The following is a 13,530-nucleotide window of genomic DNA, read 5'->3' as shown; positions in this document are numbered from 1 at the left end:
CACGTAACTTGGAAGGAATTTTAGGAACTGCAAGATATTACTGTAATAGTGAGGAGACAGGGAGGTAACACTGTCCCTAGGCACTGAGGCCGATCACTGCCTAAGAAACAGTACTGTTTAAGAGACATGGACACTTCAATGGAGTCTAACTAGAGCTCTGCTCTGCCATCAGTTCTGCCCCAACCAGGCCCAGAAACAACACAGCCAGCTGACCAAGCTCTGAAGCTAGGGCAGCAACAACCCTTCCCTCCTGTAACCTGCGCACTGCAGGATTCGCTGCAGCAAAGGAAAGCTAAGGCACTGTATTCTTCAACACTCTCATCTCCCCCACTCACAGAACCCATTTCCCACAATTCTGCTGTTTCCCCATGTCCTCTATTCCTCTGAGACCCTTCCTAGGAGCTTCAAACAAGAGCCTATTAGGAAGTTTCCCAGGTGCTCAAACACAGCACCTTAGCACCTCTTATTTTCTCTCTTAGTCCTAAAATTCCACAGTTTTATGGGCTCTTTTCCTCTCTTTTTACTTTTTCCTGATTATACCGCACAAGCCACCTGGAGCACATAGAATACTAAAGGCCGAATATCAATGCTGGTTCTTAAAAAACTGTTCTCCTACATAAGCAGGATGAGAGCTGTAGAACTGTTCTGGCTCTGTCTGTACATATGCAAGTATGACAGCAGTCTTGTCACAGCAAACACAAAGTGAAGGAGCCTCTGCCTGTCTTTGTGACTTGCCCTGGGTACTTCAAACCTGGGCACTGGCTCTCAGCTCTTTTGATTCCATGCACCTGAAGAATGCAATGTCCCATCTGTAGTAGCATTGTGACGGCTGATTTTCTATGTCAACTCAGTGCTGGGATACTTGGTCAAATACCACTTTGGATGCTCCTGCTCAGGTATTTGCTGGCTGTGACTAACTTTAATCCAACAGACTTTGAATAAAGCAGGTCACTCTCAAGGTTGGAGGTGGTTTCATTTGGCCCACAGGGGACCTTGGCAAAGACTGACCTCTTCCACCTGAGACAAATCTCTGCCTACAGACTGTCTTTGAACATCTACCTCACTCTCTAAAGCAAGACCAGGGAGGAGGGGTGAGGAGTGACAGATGATTCAGAAAAGGCATGATGCAGAAGTTGAGAGTAACCTCCTCACACCTTACTCACTAACCTTTCTCTGCTATGGAAGCTGGATTCTATAATTAATTTGCTAGCTGCTCCAGAAAATAGAGGGCAGCTAGGAGACAGTTCTGGCCAAAATTCCTGGGCAGGGTGTCCTTCTCAATAGAAAGCCCCTAGGATAAAGCACTATGCTCCAACCCTTTCCTCCTGCCTGGGTCATGGCAGAAGAGATGTAAACAGCATGTCCTGCACACTACTCCACAGAAGGGAATCTCTTTAGCCCAGCTGCATTCTGAACCACTGGGGAAGCTGAAAAACTTCTGCTATTTCCTGTAAGCAATACTGTACAGAGAACTTTCAAAAACACAGCTGTACTCGGTCTCTGGCAAGGATTCGGAAGATCAAGCATTGCAACACAAGGGAGCCAGACTGGAAAAGTGTCCAGAAAGTAACCACTAGGACATCAACAATCACAATCACGAATTAAGAAAGTAAGGGCACAAAGGATCTTTTTAGGATTTTTAAAGTACCCTCTATCTTTTAGAGAGCACTTTAAAAATATGGCATGGATCATTTTACTTCATTTTATTTATTTTTAAAATTTTACTTTTTGATCTCACTATGTATTCTAACTGACCTTGAACTTACCATGTAGCCCAGGCTTGGCCTCAAACTTACACAATCTTCTTGCATTAGCTTCCTGAGTACCAGGACTATAGGTGTGCACCACCACACTGAACATGAATGATTTTATAACATCCCACTTAAAGAAAGGAGTCAGAGTCTGGGTGGCACACACTGGAAATGGCAGCACTTGGGAGGCTGAGGCAGGACGACTATTGCAAGTTCAATGCCATCCTGGGCTACAAAGTGAATTTTTTTTTAAACGGTACTGGGGATTGAATGCATGACTGCCTGCTTGTAAGGCAGGTGCTTATGCCGCTGAGCTAAATCCCCAGCCTACAAAGTGAATTTAAGGCCAGCCTGAACTACATAGTGAAACCCTGTCTCAAAAAGACACTAATAGTAATAATAATAATAATGCATAAAAAATAAAGGTGTTAGAACTGAGCATGGCTTTAGCATCATCTATCCTCTGTAATACACTAGTGAACTTAAAATTTTACTCAGCACTGTTCCAACACCACAGAACTAGGGAGTGTTACACAAAATCATTGGGTAAAAAGCCACATTAATATGTTCTTAAGTAAACAGCACTGGATCTAAGGCTGCTAATGCCTGGACCTCTCTAAACAGATTTTCTCCATGTTGTCTATACGAAGGAGAACCTGCTGCCACCGCTTGACCTTGAAGCCCCTGGCCTTGAAGCCTGGCTCACCTTTCTTCTCCCCGGTGTAGGGCACGTAGTCCTCCCTGTCTTTGTGCTCCAGTGCTTCCTTCTCCAGGAACGAGAGCAGGTGGTCTCTGTCAAACGGGCCAGTGGCAGCCTTGGAGGTCTGGTTCTTCTGCCGGAATCCTGCAGGTAGAAGGGCGTTCTGCCGGAGAATGAATCAGCCATTACGACACCGCCACAGAGAAGGCTGATGCCCCGTGCTTCTACAAAGCACCTTGGAGAGTCCCAGACTACAGTGCAATGCACTGGACACTGCAGCTGGGAGCCAAGAGCGGTGGCATGAAGGGCTCTGAAAGCAGTTCTTTTTAAAATCTGGTACAATTCACTGTATTTAAAATGGGCAGCTACTTAAAAAAAAAAAAAAAAAAAACTGGGAAAAAATAAACTGGGGACCTATATACTTTCTTAAGAAAATATCCTAGTTTTTAGCTACCCAAGGACTATAATAAAATTTTTAATGCTTACTGACTATTCAGCATACACAAACCTGTATTAATTCTATTGCCAAAGCATCTGAAGCAGCTACACGTACACCTTCATAACGACTGCCTTGTAAACACACGGTCTCTCGTGCTGGACACACGTGATGTGGAGAGAGCAGTAGCTTAGTGCTGGCTTGTTTGTTGCAGCCTGGGATCTCCCACAGACGTGCTGTGCGTCCGTCAGCACGCACCCGATGACTACACTGTGTCCTGGAGCTAAATCAACCACCTGTGTACCCGAGAGCAATTTGGGGCCTCGGTACAAAGTGAGCACCCACTGGGAAACCAGTGGCGCCACTGCTAGACCTCATCCTTGGAGCCTCCACTTTGTTTGACAGACAAGAGGCACCCAAGAAGCTTCCAAAGGGCTGAGGCTCTTCTGATCCCTCCAACATCAGCAGTGATGTGACTGCACAGTGTGCATGGTAATGGGAAATGATCATCTTATAATGGAAACCACAGCACTTCAACTTTGGTCATCTGTGAATCCCCATACTAATTTCCTGAAATTAGTATATATCCTCCTGCACAGAACCGCACTCATTACACAATGAGTGACCTCTACCGATGGACTGCAGCAGGGCTGTCCCTAATCCTGCACTGAGGATCAATTCATATCCATACTCAGCTACCTGTGGGGCCCTAAGAAAGAAACATAAGATTTCTGCCCCTAGACTGTGAAATCAGACAAGAGCGGCACCATTCGCGCTCAGGCCCAGGCCCACCCCATTCCCACTTCCTTGGAACCAGCTGCTCTGTGTAGCCTCCAGCCAGGTGCCCACTGGCTCGCGGTCGCTCTGCCCACCCCCCAAGCCCTCACTTTTCCCACACCCTTTGCCCCATGCTGGCCCTCAGATCTGGGGCAGCTAGCCAATCAGTTCCCGTATCACGGACCTCAGGGATGGCAGGCCCAGCTCTCAGATGCGCCTCGCCTGCCCTAGGGCTCCTTACTTTAAAACCTGTGGCTCTGCTTCCCAGGCGATGCTGTTCCTGACCTTTCCTCCTAACTCCCCACCATCTCTCAGACCGGAGGTGACTTCTGGGCAACACTGACGCCTGCGTCAGGAGGCAGGGGCACGTCTAGTTGGCTCACGCTTGTATCTAATGCCTGGCACAGTACCAGAGCCTACAGGGGGCCCTGAACACTCACTGGATAGAGTCTAGGATACTACTGGATAAAAAGGCTCACTGAGACAAACTAACAAAAAGCCATTTTCCTTCTGCACCCATAAAGCATGCACGTACACACTGCTGCTTCATGGTGGTGGGGACAGGGCTGCACTATTCCACTGGCCCACTCCAATCCATGTGAAATGATACCGTTTTAAAAGACATGACATGAGGCTGGGTGTGGCTCTGCACATCTGTAATCCCAACACTTGGGAGGCTGAGACATGAGGATTGCCACGTTCAAGGCCAACCTGGGCCACATAGTAATTTCACAGCCAGCCTGAATTACACAGTGAGACCCTGTCTCAAAAAAAAAAAAAAAAAAAAAAAAAAAAATCCCCAAAAAAGTACATTCTAATGGGGTATGGTGGCACATGCTTGCCATCTCAGCACTTTGGGGAAGCCAGTCTGGGCTATACACTGAGTTCAAGGCCCATGAGGACTGCATAAAGACAGACTTGACTTGAAAAACCACATACACACAAAGCTGGGCCTAGCTGACAGGCTTATACTTCCGGCAGTGTGAAAGGCTGAGACAGGAGGATCCCAAATTAGAGCCCAGCCCAAACAAGTCAGCAAGGCTGTCTCAACAAAACATATTAGGAAAGGCTGAGGATGCAGTTCAGTGCAAAGGTCCTGGGTTCCATCAATCTCCACTCCAGGACCACAAACAAACCATACCACAAAGAGAAGAAAAAAAATTGCCACTTTAAATGGTCTTTGTCCCTTGCTGTAGAACTTTGCTGTGATAATATACCCACAGCCGTGGAAATGAATCAAATCACATTCAGCCTGCGTTTACTCTCCAGCAGCCAAAGGAAACAAAACACGAACACAACCCTCCCTCCAGGAGCCACCAGCACCTAGCAGCACCTCCCCCACACTGGGGGACAGTGCTCCCTCCTATACCCCAAGTCACAAGACAAACAGCAGCCACTCTGAACATAGAGCGCGCGCGCACACACACACACACACACACACACACACACACACACACACACACACGCAGACATCCCTGACTCCCACGGGCCCACCTTCTGGATGTTGCAAACACACACCCACACTGCACTGCTTTGAGCTCTCACTGAGAGACCACACGGGGATGGATCCCCCAGTCTCACTGCCCAAGCGTTCTGAAGGAGGGCTGGGTACCGCAGATGGGCCTGTTAGGAGTGGGGACGCAGGAGCTCTGGGCGCTGCTCCACTTGCTCCACAACTGCCTTGGCACAGCAGGACGTGAGGCAGAGGCTCAGCACCTCTCAGCAGGGCATGCTGGAGTTTGAGGCCATAAAGACCGGGACACTGAGCCGTGCTGGCACCACTGGACACACAGACAGTGAGCGTGGAAGCACAGGTGGCCTGCTATGTGTGACTAGGGTACCCTGAGAGCAGTGAATGCGCTGGGGTGGTTGGGGGGACGTAGGGAGGCAGCAGCCCCATCACATGGCATCAGGCAGGCAGGAACGGGCAGGGAGGAGCTGGCTCCTCCGGGGAGAGCAGAGGTGGGGAGGCAGTTCCATTACTCAGCTTCGTCGGTGAACTCCCACCTCGGGGTCCAGATCATCCAGAACTGTCTCCAGCTGCTTGAGCTCCAGCTCAGACAACTTCCCCAGCAGCTCGTCCTCATCCAGGTCCTTATACTTCTCCAGGTCCTTCCGGAAGGGCAGTGCCATGCCTCTCAGTGTGGAGTGTCACCAGGTCTCTCCCAGGATGTGGTCAGAAGAGATTCCTGTTTTTTGTCTTAAAGCTACTGGAAAAGAAAGAAGATATTTAAAACTCTGTGCCATCTCTTCTCCCTGAGCCCAGTGCATTTTAGGGTAAGCGAACTGCTCCTTCCACCTGCCCTGTGTCCTCTGCTCACCTAAGCATACCCCTCTCCTCCCTCTAGAGCTCACTCCAGCCTTTGCTTTTCTGTCTTTTCTTGACAAAATCATCAACTGGGAAAAAAAAGAGGAAGGATGAAAGTGAAATCTATTAAAATACATGGTCAGTAGTACATAGGATTCAGAATGTCTGGTAAATGAATTTAGGGGTGAAGAAGTTATAATACTGCATGAACCGAATTCTCTCTGGGCACCATCTCCTCAGGCAGAGGGCTGGCAGCATGACCTGGGGCACATCTGCTCCCCCTCACCTCGACAGATGGTGACTGGGGCCTACGCACTCTCCAGGAAGGGCAAGTCGCCTTCTGCCCTGGAGAAAATGCTTTTGAAAATGTATACCTGAAACAAGGCACGCGCCTGTGTGGATGTGCACATGCAGGTGTTCCTGAGGGCGGGACTCATTCTGGCAAGTTGGTTCCCCACTTTACAGCAAGACTGTTTCCAACTTCACTGCCTCCCCTGTCCCTTCCACCCCCATGGGCTCCCTCCCCTCTCCGTGGTAACTCAGTGCCATGCAGACTGCAATGCTAGGGAAATGCCACTGCAAGGCCACCAGGACCGCCACCACAGAACTTCGGTGATACCCAGTTAGCAAGGAGGAGAAGCAGCCTGAGCAGATTCAGGCAGTTGTGTCACTCTGAAAATAGTTAGATGTCTTCAATGTCCAACTCCTGGCTTGAAAAGGTGTTTTTAAAAAAGAACAACTCAGCATCTTGAAAGTGTTTCAGTAAAAGACTCAAGTCATGTCAGGCTGTGTCCCCCGCAGATGGCAAGGTGGCCAGGAGAGGTCCCCCAGGGATAGACTTGCACTTGGGAGAAGGATTGGCATTCCCAAGTACTGTGAAGCCAGTCAACAAGCAGCACTGCCCCAGACACACAGGACTGCACCCCAGGAATGGACACTTAAGATACATCACATGGCAACACCTGGATTTGGTAAACACTGCATTTTTCTTGGCTGTTAAATGCCCAGGGTTTCAAAGTTTGTGTCTGTCCTCTGTTCTCTCCAAGTTTTCCTATTTAACATTTTAACATCTGCCAATCACTTTTGTCAGAGAGCACTGCTCACTGCTAGGCACAGTGGCACTCTTGTGATTCCAGCACTCTGGCAGACTGATGCAGGAGAACCTCAAATTCAAGCATAGCATGGGCAACTTAGGAAGACCTTGTCTCAATGTGAATAAATAAATAAATACATTTTTGGTGGGGAGGCATAGGGATTGAACCTAAGACCTTCACACTGAGCTATGCCTGAGCCCCATCCCCCTTGTTTTTTCTTTCTTTTTTTTTTTTTTTTAACAGGGGATCGAACTCACGATCTTGTACTTGCCAGGCAGGTACTTATGCCACTGAGCTAAATCCCCAGCCAAACACATTTTTAAAAAGGGCTAAATGTGTAGCTCAGTGCAAAGGTCATTCCCAGTACCCAGCCTACACATACAAAAAGAAATTTTGAAGAAGTTGAGAGGTAATTTTAAATAGAAAATATATATATTTTTAGACAAGGTCTCACTATGTAGCCCAGCCTGGTCTTGAACTCACAGCAATCCCCTTGCCTCAGCCTCCTGGGTGCTGATAAGTGAAAAATTACAAGTAAGACCATTTTGGAAAAAAAAAAATCTTTCTGGGTGTGATGACACATGCCAGTCATCAAGCTGAGCCAAGAAGACTGCCATGGAAATACATAAATAAATAAGTTTGCCATGAGTTTGATGCCAGCCTGGGCTACATAGTGAGATCCAAGAAAAAAAGGAAAAGAAAGAAAAGAAAATATTTCCCCTCATAAGAATACCAGTGACATTAAAAAAAAATACTAGTGATACAGTATTTGACACAGATGAGGATAAGAAACTAATAAAAGTATATGGATTATGTATTAAGAATAATTTAGCTATTTTATGCTAAAATATGCTAAACTTTGCTAAAATTACACAATTATGTTTGCATAATTGATAGCTTAAAGTGTGCTTGAATATTATTTTATTTTGTTTTATTTTATTGTTTGGTGCCAGGGATTAACTCATGACCTTGCTTGCACTTGCCAGGCAGCTACTTATGCCACTGAGCTAAATCCCCAGCCCACTTTAACTTATTCTTGAAAATTGTATGATACAAAGATTTCTTTTTTTTTTTTTTTGTCTTTTTCCTTTTTATCGGCACCAGGGATCGAACTCACAACTGCCTGCTTGCAAGGCAGGCGTTTATGCCGCTGAGCTAAATCCCCAGCCTCAATACAAACATTTCTTAGCCAGTAACTCTCTCATAATCTTTTTTTTTGTTGTTGTTTTTTGTTTTTATCGGTACCAGGGATCGAACTCACGACTGCCTGCTTGCAAGGCAGGCGCTTATGCCGCTGAGCTAAATCCCTAGCCCCACTCTCTCATGATCTTAATTATTTCAGGCATCCCTTCCCTTACTCTCAAAGCATCCCAATGTGGGCCCTGAATTCAACGGTCACTCTTCTAACAGAGTCATCTGAGGGACAGGAATGAATGAGACAGGAGGGACAAAGGCAGTGCCCAGGACCACGGGGTTTGTAAAGAGGAACTGAGACATTTCCTGAAGAGACTGAACTGCTTACTCCTCAGGTGCTTTCCCGCTTTCACATCAAGCCTTTCCCCCAAAGTTCAGAGTGCTGCTGCAAGGAAAGCAGAGTAGACACCTGGAGCCCTGCCCAGCCAAGAGCACCCTCTCCAGGTGTAGTCCTGCCCCCAAAAGCAGCCGCTGCATTAAAACGGCTGCACTAAAACTGCTGCACTAAAACGGGAAGTCATCGCTGTCCTGCTTCCCCTTCTGCTCTCACCTTACAGGTATGCATTCCCAGGATGTGACTGCCCTTTCTCACCCTTGTTCGAGGGGACCACATAGTACTCAGGTCTCAGCGCTTGCTCATTTGGCAGTGAGCTGAGCTGGCCCTTGGTGTCACACCCCTTCACCTGCACTTCTGTACAGCTTTCCATTGCGTAACGTGCATTTAAGACTCTCGCAATCATCCCCCTTCTATTCTCTGCTATGAGTAATCAATCCTGTTTCCTAATTCCTGGGACACATGTGCACTGGTGTCTGCAAGGCCCAAAGCTAGCGATGGAGCTTCAGGGGACCCATCACATAGTGCCTACACTCTTCAAAGCTACATAACATCTACATCTGCATACCCTTCGGTGTGGGAGAACTCAGGCTGCTGCTGCTCCTCACTCGCAGACGAGCAGGGGCACCCACTGGCATTTCCATTTACCTCTTACTGAGGCGACGGAGCTGCCAGCCTTGCCTGTGCTTACTGACCAGTGGTACTCTGTGTTCTGGGAATAGGCTGCTGCCCGCTTCACTCTCAGCCACTGTCTGCAGACGCCCTTCATGTACTGTGGACGCTGATCTACCACTACAGCTAACAAATTTCTTCCTCCATTTCCTTTCAACTCTCACTTGTTCATTTGATATATCCTAGGGGGAACTTTCCTACGTGCTTCTCATTTTTGTTTTTGTTTAAGAGACAGGGTTTCCCTATGTAAATAATGTGCACTCAAAAAACACAATGAATATTTAGATTTTTAAAATATTACAGTAAAAGATACATTGCCATTACCCCCCTCAAAACTCTCCCCTTTGTGTGCAAACCCACTTATTCCGTCCTTCTCGTCACTTCCCGAAGTACTTCTGGGAAGTCCTCTTTTAAGAGTGCTTCGATGCTGCCTCGATGTCCTGAATCAACTCAAAACACTACCAGTTGTGGCCATCCCGACCTTGAGGAAAAGCCAGCGCAAGGCTGTGAATAGCCGGGTAGCAGCCCTCCGTCATAACTTCATCATCCTGTCTCTCTGTGGGATGGCACAGCATTCACCAGATTTTTTTTATCACATCAGAAGGACACTGAGGAAAGAAGATTCCTAGACCTGCTTCAGAAAGTGGCAAGAATGGAATTCAGTGTGTTAGGAATGTATTTTGAGGAGGATTAATAGCAGTGTATCTTTCACGACCAATGTGAGCACTAAATGCAGCTCTTGGCAACAGGATCTGTGTATACCTCCATGAACTCTTCACACCCCTGACCCTTTCTTAACTCCCTGGACAAAAACACCAACTCTGGTTAAAGCAATATTCCTGCTTCTCACCAGCACCAGAATGGCAGACAAAGCAAAAAAAAACACACACACACAAAGAAACTGATCACAGAGGATCCAGCCGGCTCAGTGCCCTAGTGAGTCACCCCACTTCCTTAGCTGACCAGGTTTCACTCAAGCTTCTAACACTGCCTACCCCTCACTCTATGCTCAGCCATTGTGATCTGCAGGCCTGCAGTTGCGTCATCTTCACCCGCTATCCCGCCTGCAGAGCTGGCCCAGTCCTGCCCTCTAGGGACAGGACTACGAAATGATGCCCAAGCAGTCGTGCCCCACTGTAGTCTGGCCACCTGCGAACAGACTGCTGTACCCCCCCACCCCATGAGACACACCCTCCTTTGCATCATAGTCCTTGCCACACACTGCTACTTAGCTCCTCTTGACAGCAAAACTCCTGCGCAGCTGTCTGGACTCAGTGCCCATGCTCTCCATGCCTCCCACCTGGCTTGCATCCTTGTCCTGCCCTCTGTTCAGCCATCGCTGTCAGCAACCACCTGCGTTGTGTGGGGCCATGGGCTCTCATCACAAGCCTGACCTGAAGCAGCACTGACCATACTTCCCCTTGCAGCTTTGGGGCCCTGGTTTTTCTCAGCCCCTGCTCTCTCCGGGTGCCCATCTCCTCTCCTGTAGGCTGCTCCCGGCCTTCCTCACCTTTCAATGCTGGACAGCTCCAGCCCAGCTCCCCGCCGCCCCCCCCCCCCCCCCCCGTTCTTTTTGTGCTGCACATACTGACAACTCTAGAACCTTCATCAGCAGTCTGGAACTCGCTCCTGAACTCCATGTTTAAACACAACACATGCACCCCTCAGCTGCTCTGCTCTTCACCTCTGCTGTGCCACCCTCCCCAGCATCGGCAGCAACTCTGTTCTTTCAGCCACTGGGGTCCATCGTCCCTGCATTCCCTCTCATTTCTCTCACACTGCACCTGACCCCACCAACCAAGTACCATCCCCTTACAAGCTCCACCGCCCCTCCCCGCGGTGTAGCACAGCCTCCTCACAGCACCATGTGCTACAGTCTCACGTTTGGATGCTGATGGCATCTGGGATGACACTTGACTATTACAAGTAAGGTGGCTGGGAACTCATGTATGGCTCTTGTATAAACATAACTCACACACTAATCTTGCTCAAAATCTCTGGTTGAGACAAGGTCTCAGTATATAGTGCAGGCTGGTCTCAACCTCTCAGCAATCCTCCTGCCTCAGCCTCTCAAATGCGAGGATTACAAGCCCTGCGCACAGTCTTGGCTCCCACATGATGTCTATCAGGTCCTGACTCATCTCCGATCACTCATGGCTTTGCACACAGTGCTCCATGACTCTGATCTTTTTGCTCTTCTTCCAACAAACCAGGCGTGCTCCTTCCTGAGGTTCTCTGCCTGCTACAAGCTTCCCCAGACAGCTAAGACACCTGCCCTCCTTCTATATGGTGTCTGCTTCATGACAGGACTGTACTTCCCTGACCACATTTACCAATATCAACTATATTTTTAAGTTTCTAAGGTTAAATTGCTGAAATAGCCCAAAACCTTTTTCCCTTCAAAATCTAACTTTAGAAGAAACAAATACATCAACTGCTAATTAAAAACCAGAAACATTTCCACCAAACCCCTGTGGTTCATGTGCAAAGGCACAAAACAAATACTTCTCTCAAAAATTGCTGGCAGAATGCAAACTGACATTGCAATGCAAAACAATGTGGCATTCAACCACCTTGGAAAGCTACTCAGGCAGTATCTACTAACACTGGGCATGCATGTACCACAATGACAGCAGGCAACACTACAGAGGAATAAAGGCAGCTACTGATCAAACATGAAGTAATCTCAGAAGCAGAAAATGATATATTACATATTTAGTTTACATGGAATGCAAGAACACGCAAAATTGATCCATGGGGGCAGAAACTAGAATGGCTGCTGAGTATTCTGAGTGACCAAACATGTTACCCTCCTAACATGGTGGCAAATATTCTACTATAGACAGATGCTGAAGACTCATCATACAGTAAAGTGTCCCTTTACTCTTGTTACATCTTAAAAATATTTTAAATACATACTTACTTTTGTGCAAGTAACTATATATATTTAATACTAAGAATGAAAGCGTCCACAAACTTGGAAAAAGACTTTTTCTGTAGCCACGGTAATAAGCAGCTACCAAAAAAAAAAAAAAAAACTGATCAAAAAGTTGCCTTTGCAAGCCAGTCACCTTCAGCCACTCAACTCTGCAAATAAGCCTATCAGGAAGAGACAGACTCGAATCCCTCCTGACAGTCAAGCAATCAGAATTTAGCTTTCTCAGCCAATGTTAACCCACCATAGCCAATCCTCAAATTCCACACCCTCTCCAAATCTTGTGTAAAACATTGGTCCTTTCTTGTGAGTATTAAATTTAGCTCTGCTATTTTGTTTGACTGGAAGTCTCATTGTTTTTTCATGCTGAGAAAAACCTTTTATGATCACATTTGTTTTCAAATAAAAATGTTTTAAGACTGATGCATACTAGATCAAAATACTCCTTCTAGATAAAGTTCCATGTAATATTTTGAACTGGATGGTTCACTATCCAATAATTTCATAAGTATCTGCTTCAATTTATTTTGGTTAAAAAATTAAAATCAACATTACTTCTTCCTTTTGTTTGGATCAGGCTCCAGGATTAATCGGAAGGGACATTAAATAAAGGATCTCCTACTGGAGACTGTAGGAGCTTAAGTACCCAGATGCTCCCTTATTTAATATTAGCCTTGAGCTCCCTCCTTGCTAGGCCGAGAAGCACCCCTTGAAGGACGGAAAAGGCTGAGGCACAGAGGCCTCTGCTTAGAGTGGCCGGCTCCGCAGTTACCAGACCTTTTAAGAGTCTCAGAAGAGCCTCTGAGCGCCTTAGAGTGTCCTGTGACAGAGCTCGCCATGACCTCAAGGCATGACCTCTGGGCCGGGGTACTGGCACTGAAGCAGGATGCATAGGGAGGGGGAGTGTCTCAGGTTATTTCCTTTTTACAGGCTTATGCTTCTGTCCACACTAATTACAACCAAAATTGGTTGTAAAACCCGTACTCAGTGTCCTAGCCTATTAGGGCAGCTTATAAACCTTATTCCTTAGAGGTGATGGAGAGGCCAGCAGCCTCAGGGTCTAGCCAGTCTGTTCTGAGTCACAGATGACATCTTTCAGCTTCCCAGAGCGGCTTTTACAAGGGCTCCAACCCCACTACGTGGGCTCCATCCTCAGGGCGCTTCCTAAGTCCATCTAACTCCTCACTGAGGACTGCGATTCAAAATACGGAGCAGGGAGAGGGAGAAACGTGCAGACCACAGCAGATGCCATTACATCCAAAGCACTGTGCACACGCACAGTATCTACCATCTACACCGCAAACCCATTTAACTTTGGCTGTACATGTC

The 13,530-nt window shown here is 47.3% G+C and overlaps 1 protein-coding gene across 4 annotated transcripts in view; it reads right to left on the bottom strand.

Annotated features, from left to right (window-relative positions):
• The window catches only part of Tmod3 (tropomodulin 3), a 59,737-nt gene that overhangs the window by 24,015 nt on the left and 22,192 nt on the right, over positions 1-13,530 (bottom strand). For 2 of the 4 annotated variants that reach the window (XM_013154619.3, XM_005004574.4), the window contains exons 3-4: positions 5,672-5,874; positions 2,458-2,614 (exon numbers count right to left, since the gene is read on the bottom strand). In XM_013154619.3, the coding sequence (XP_013010073.1) occupies positions 2,458-2,614; positions 5,672-5,797 (283 nt within the window). In that variant the 5' untranslated portion in view covers positions 5,798-5,874. The remainder of the gene's footprint in view (positions 1-2,457; positions 2,615-5,671; positions 5,875-13,530) is intronic. The other 2 variants (XM_003471781.5, XM_063248807.1) reach the window with 1 other exon arrangement.

Source organism: Cavia porcellus, unplaced genomic scaffold (genome assembly GCF_034190915.1).
Source record: "Cavia porcellus strain 051 isolate PalLab524CR breed Dunkin Hartley unplaced genomic scaffold, mCavPor4.1 scaffold_1, whole genome shotgun sequence".
NCBI lineage: Eukaryota > Metazoa > Chordata > Mammalia > Rodentia > Caviidae > Cavia > Cavia porcellus.
This window is presented reverse-complemented; position numbering and strand designations above follow the sequence as displayed.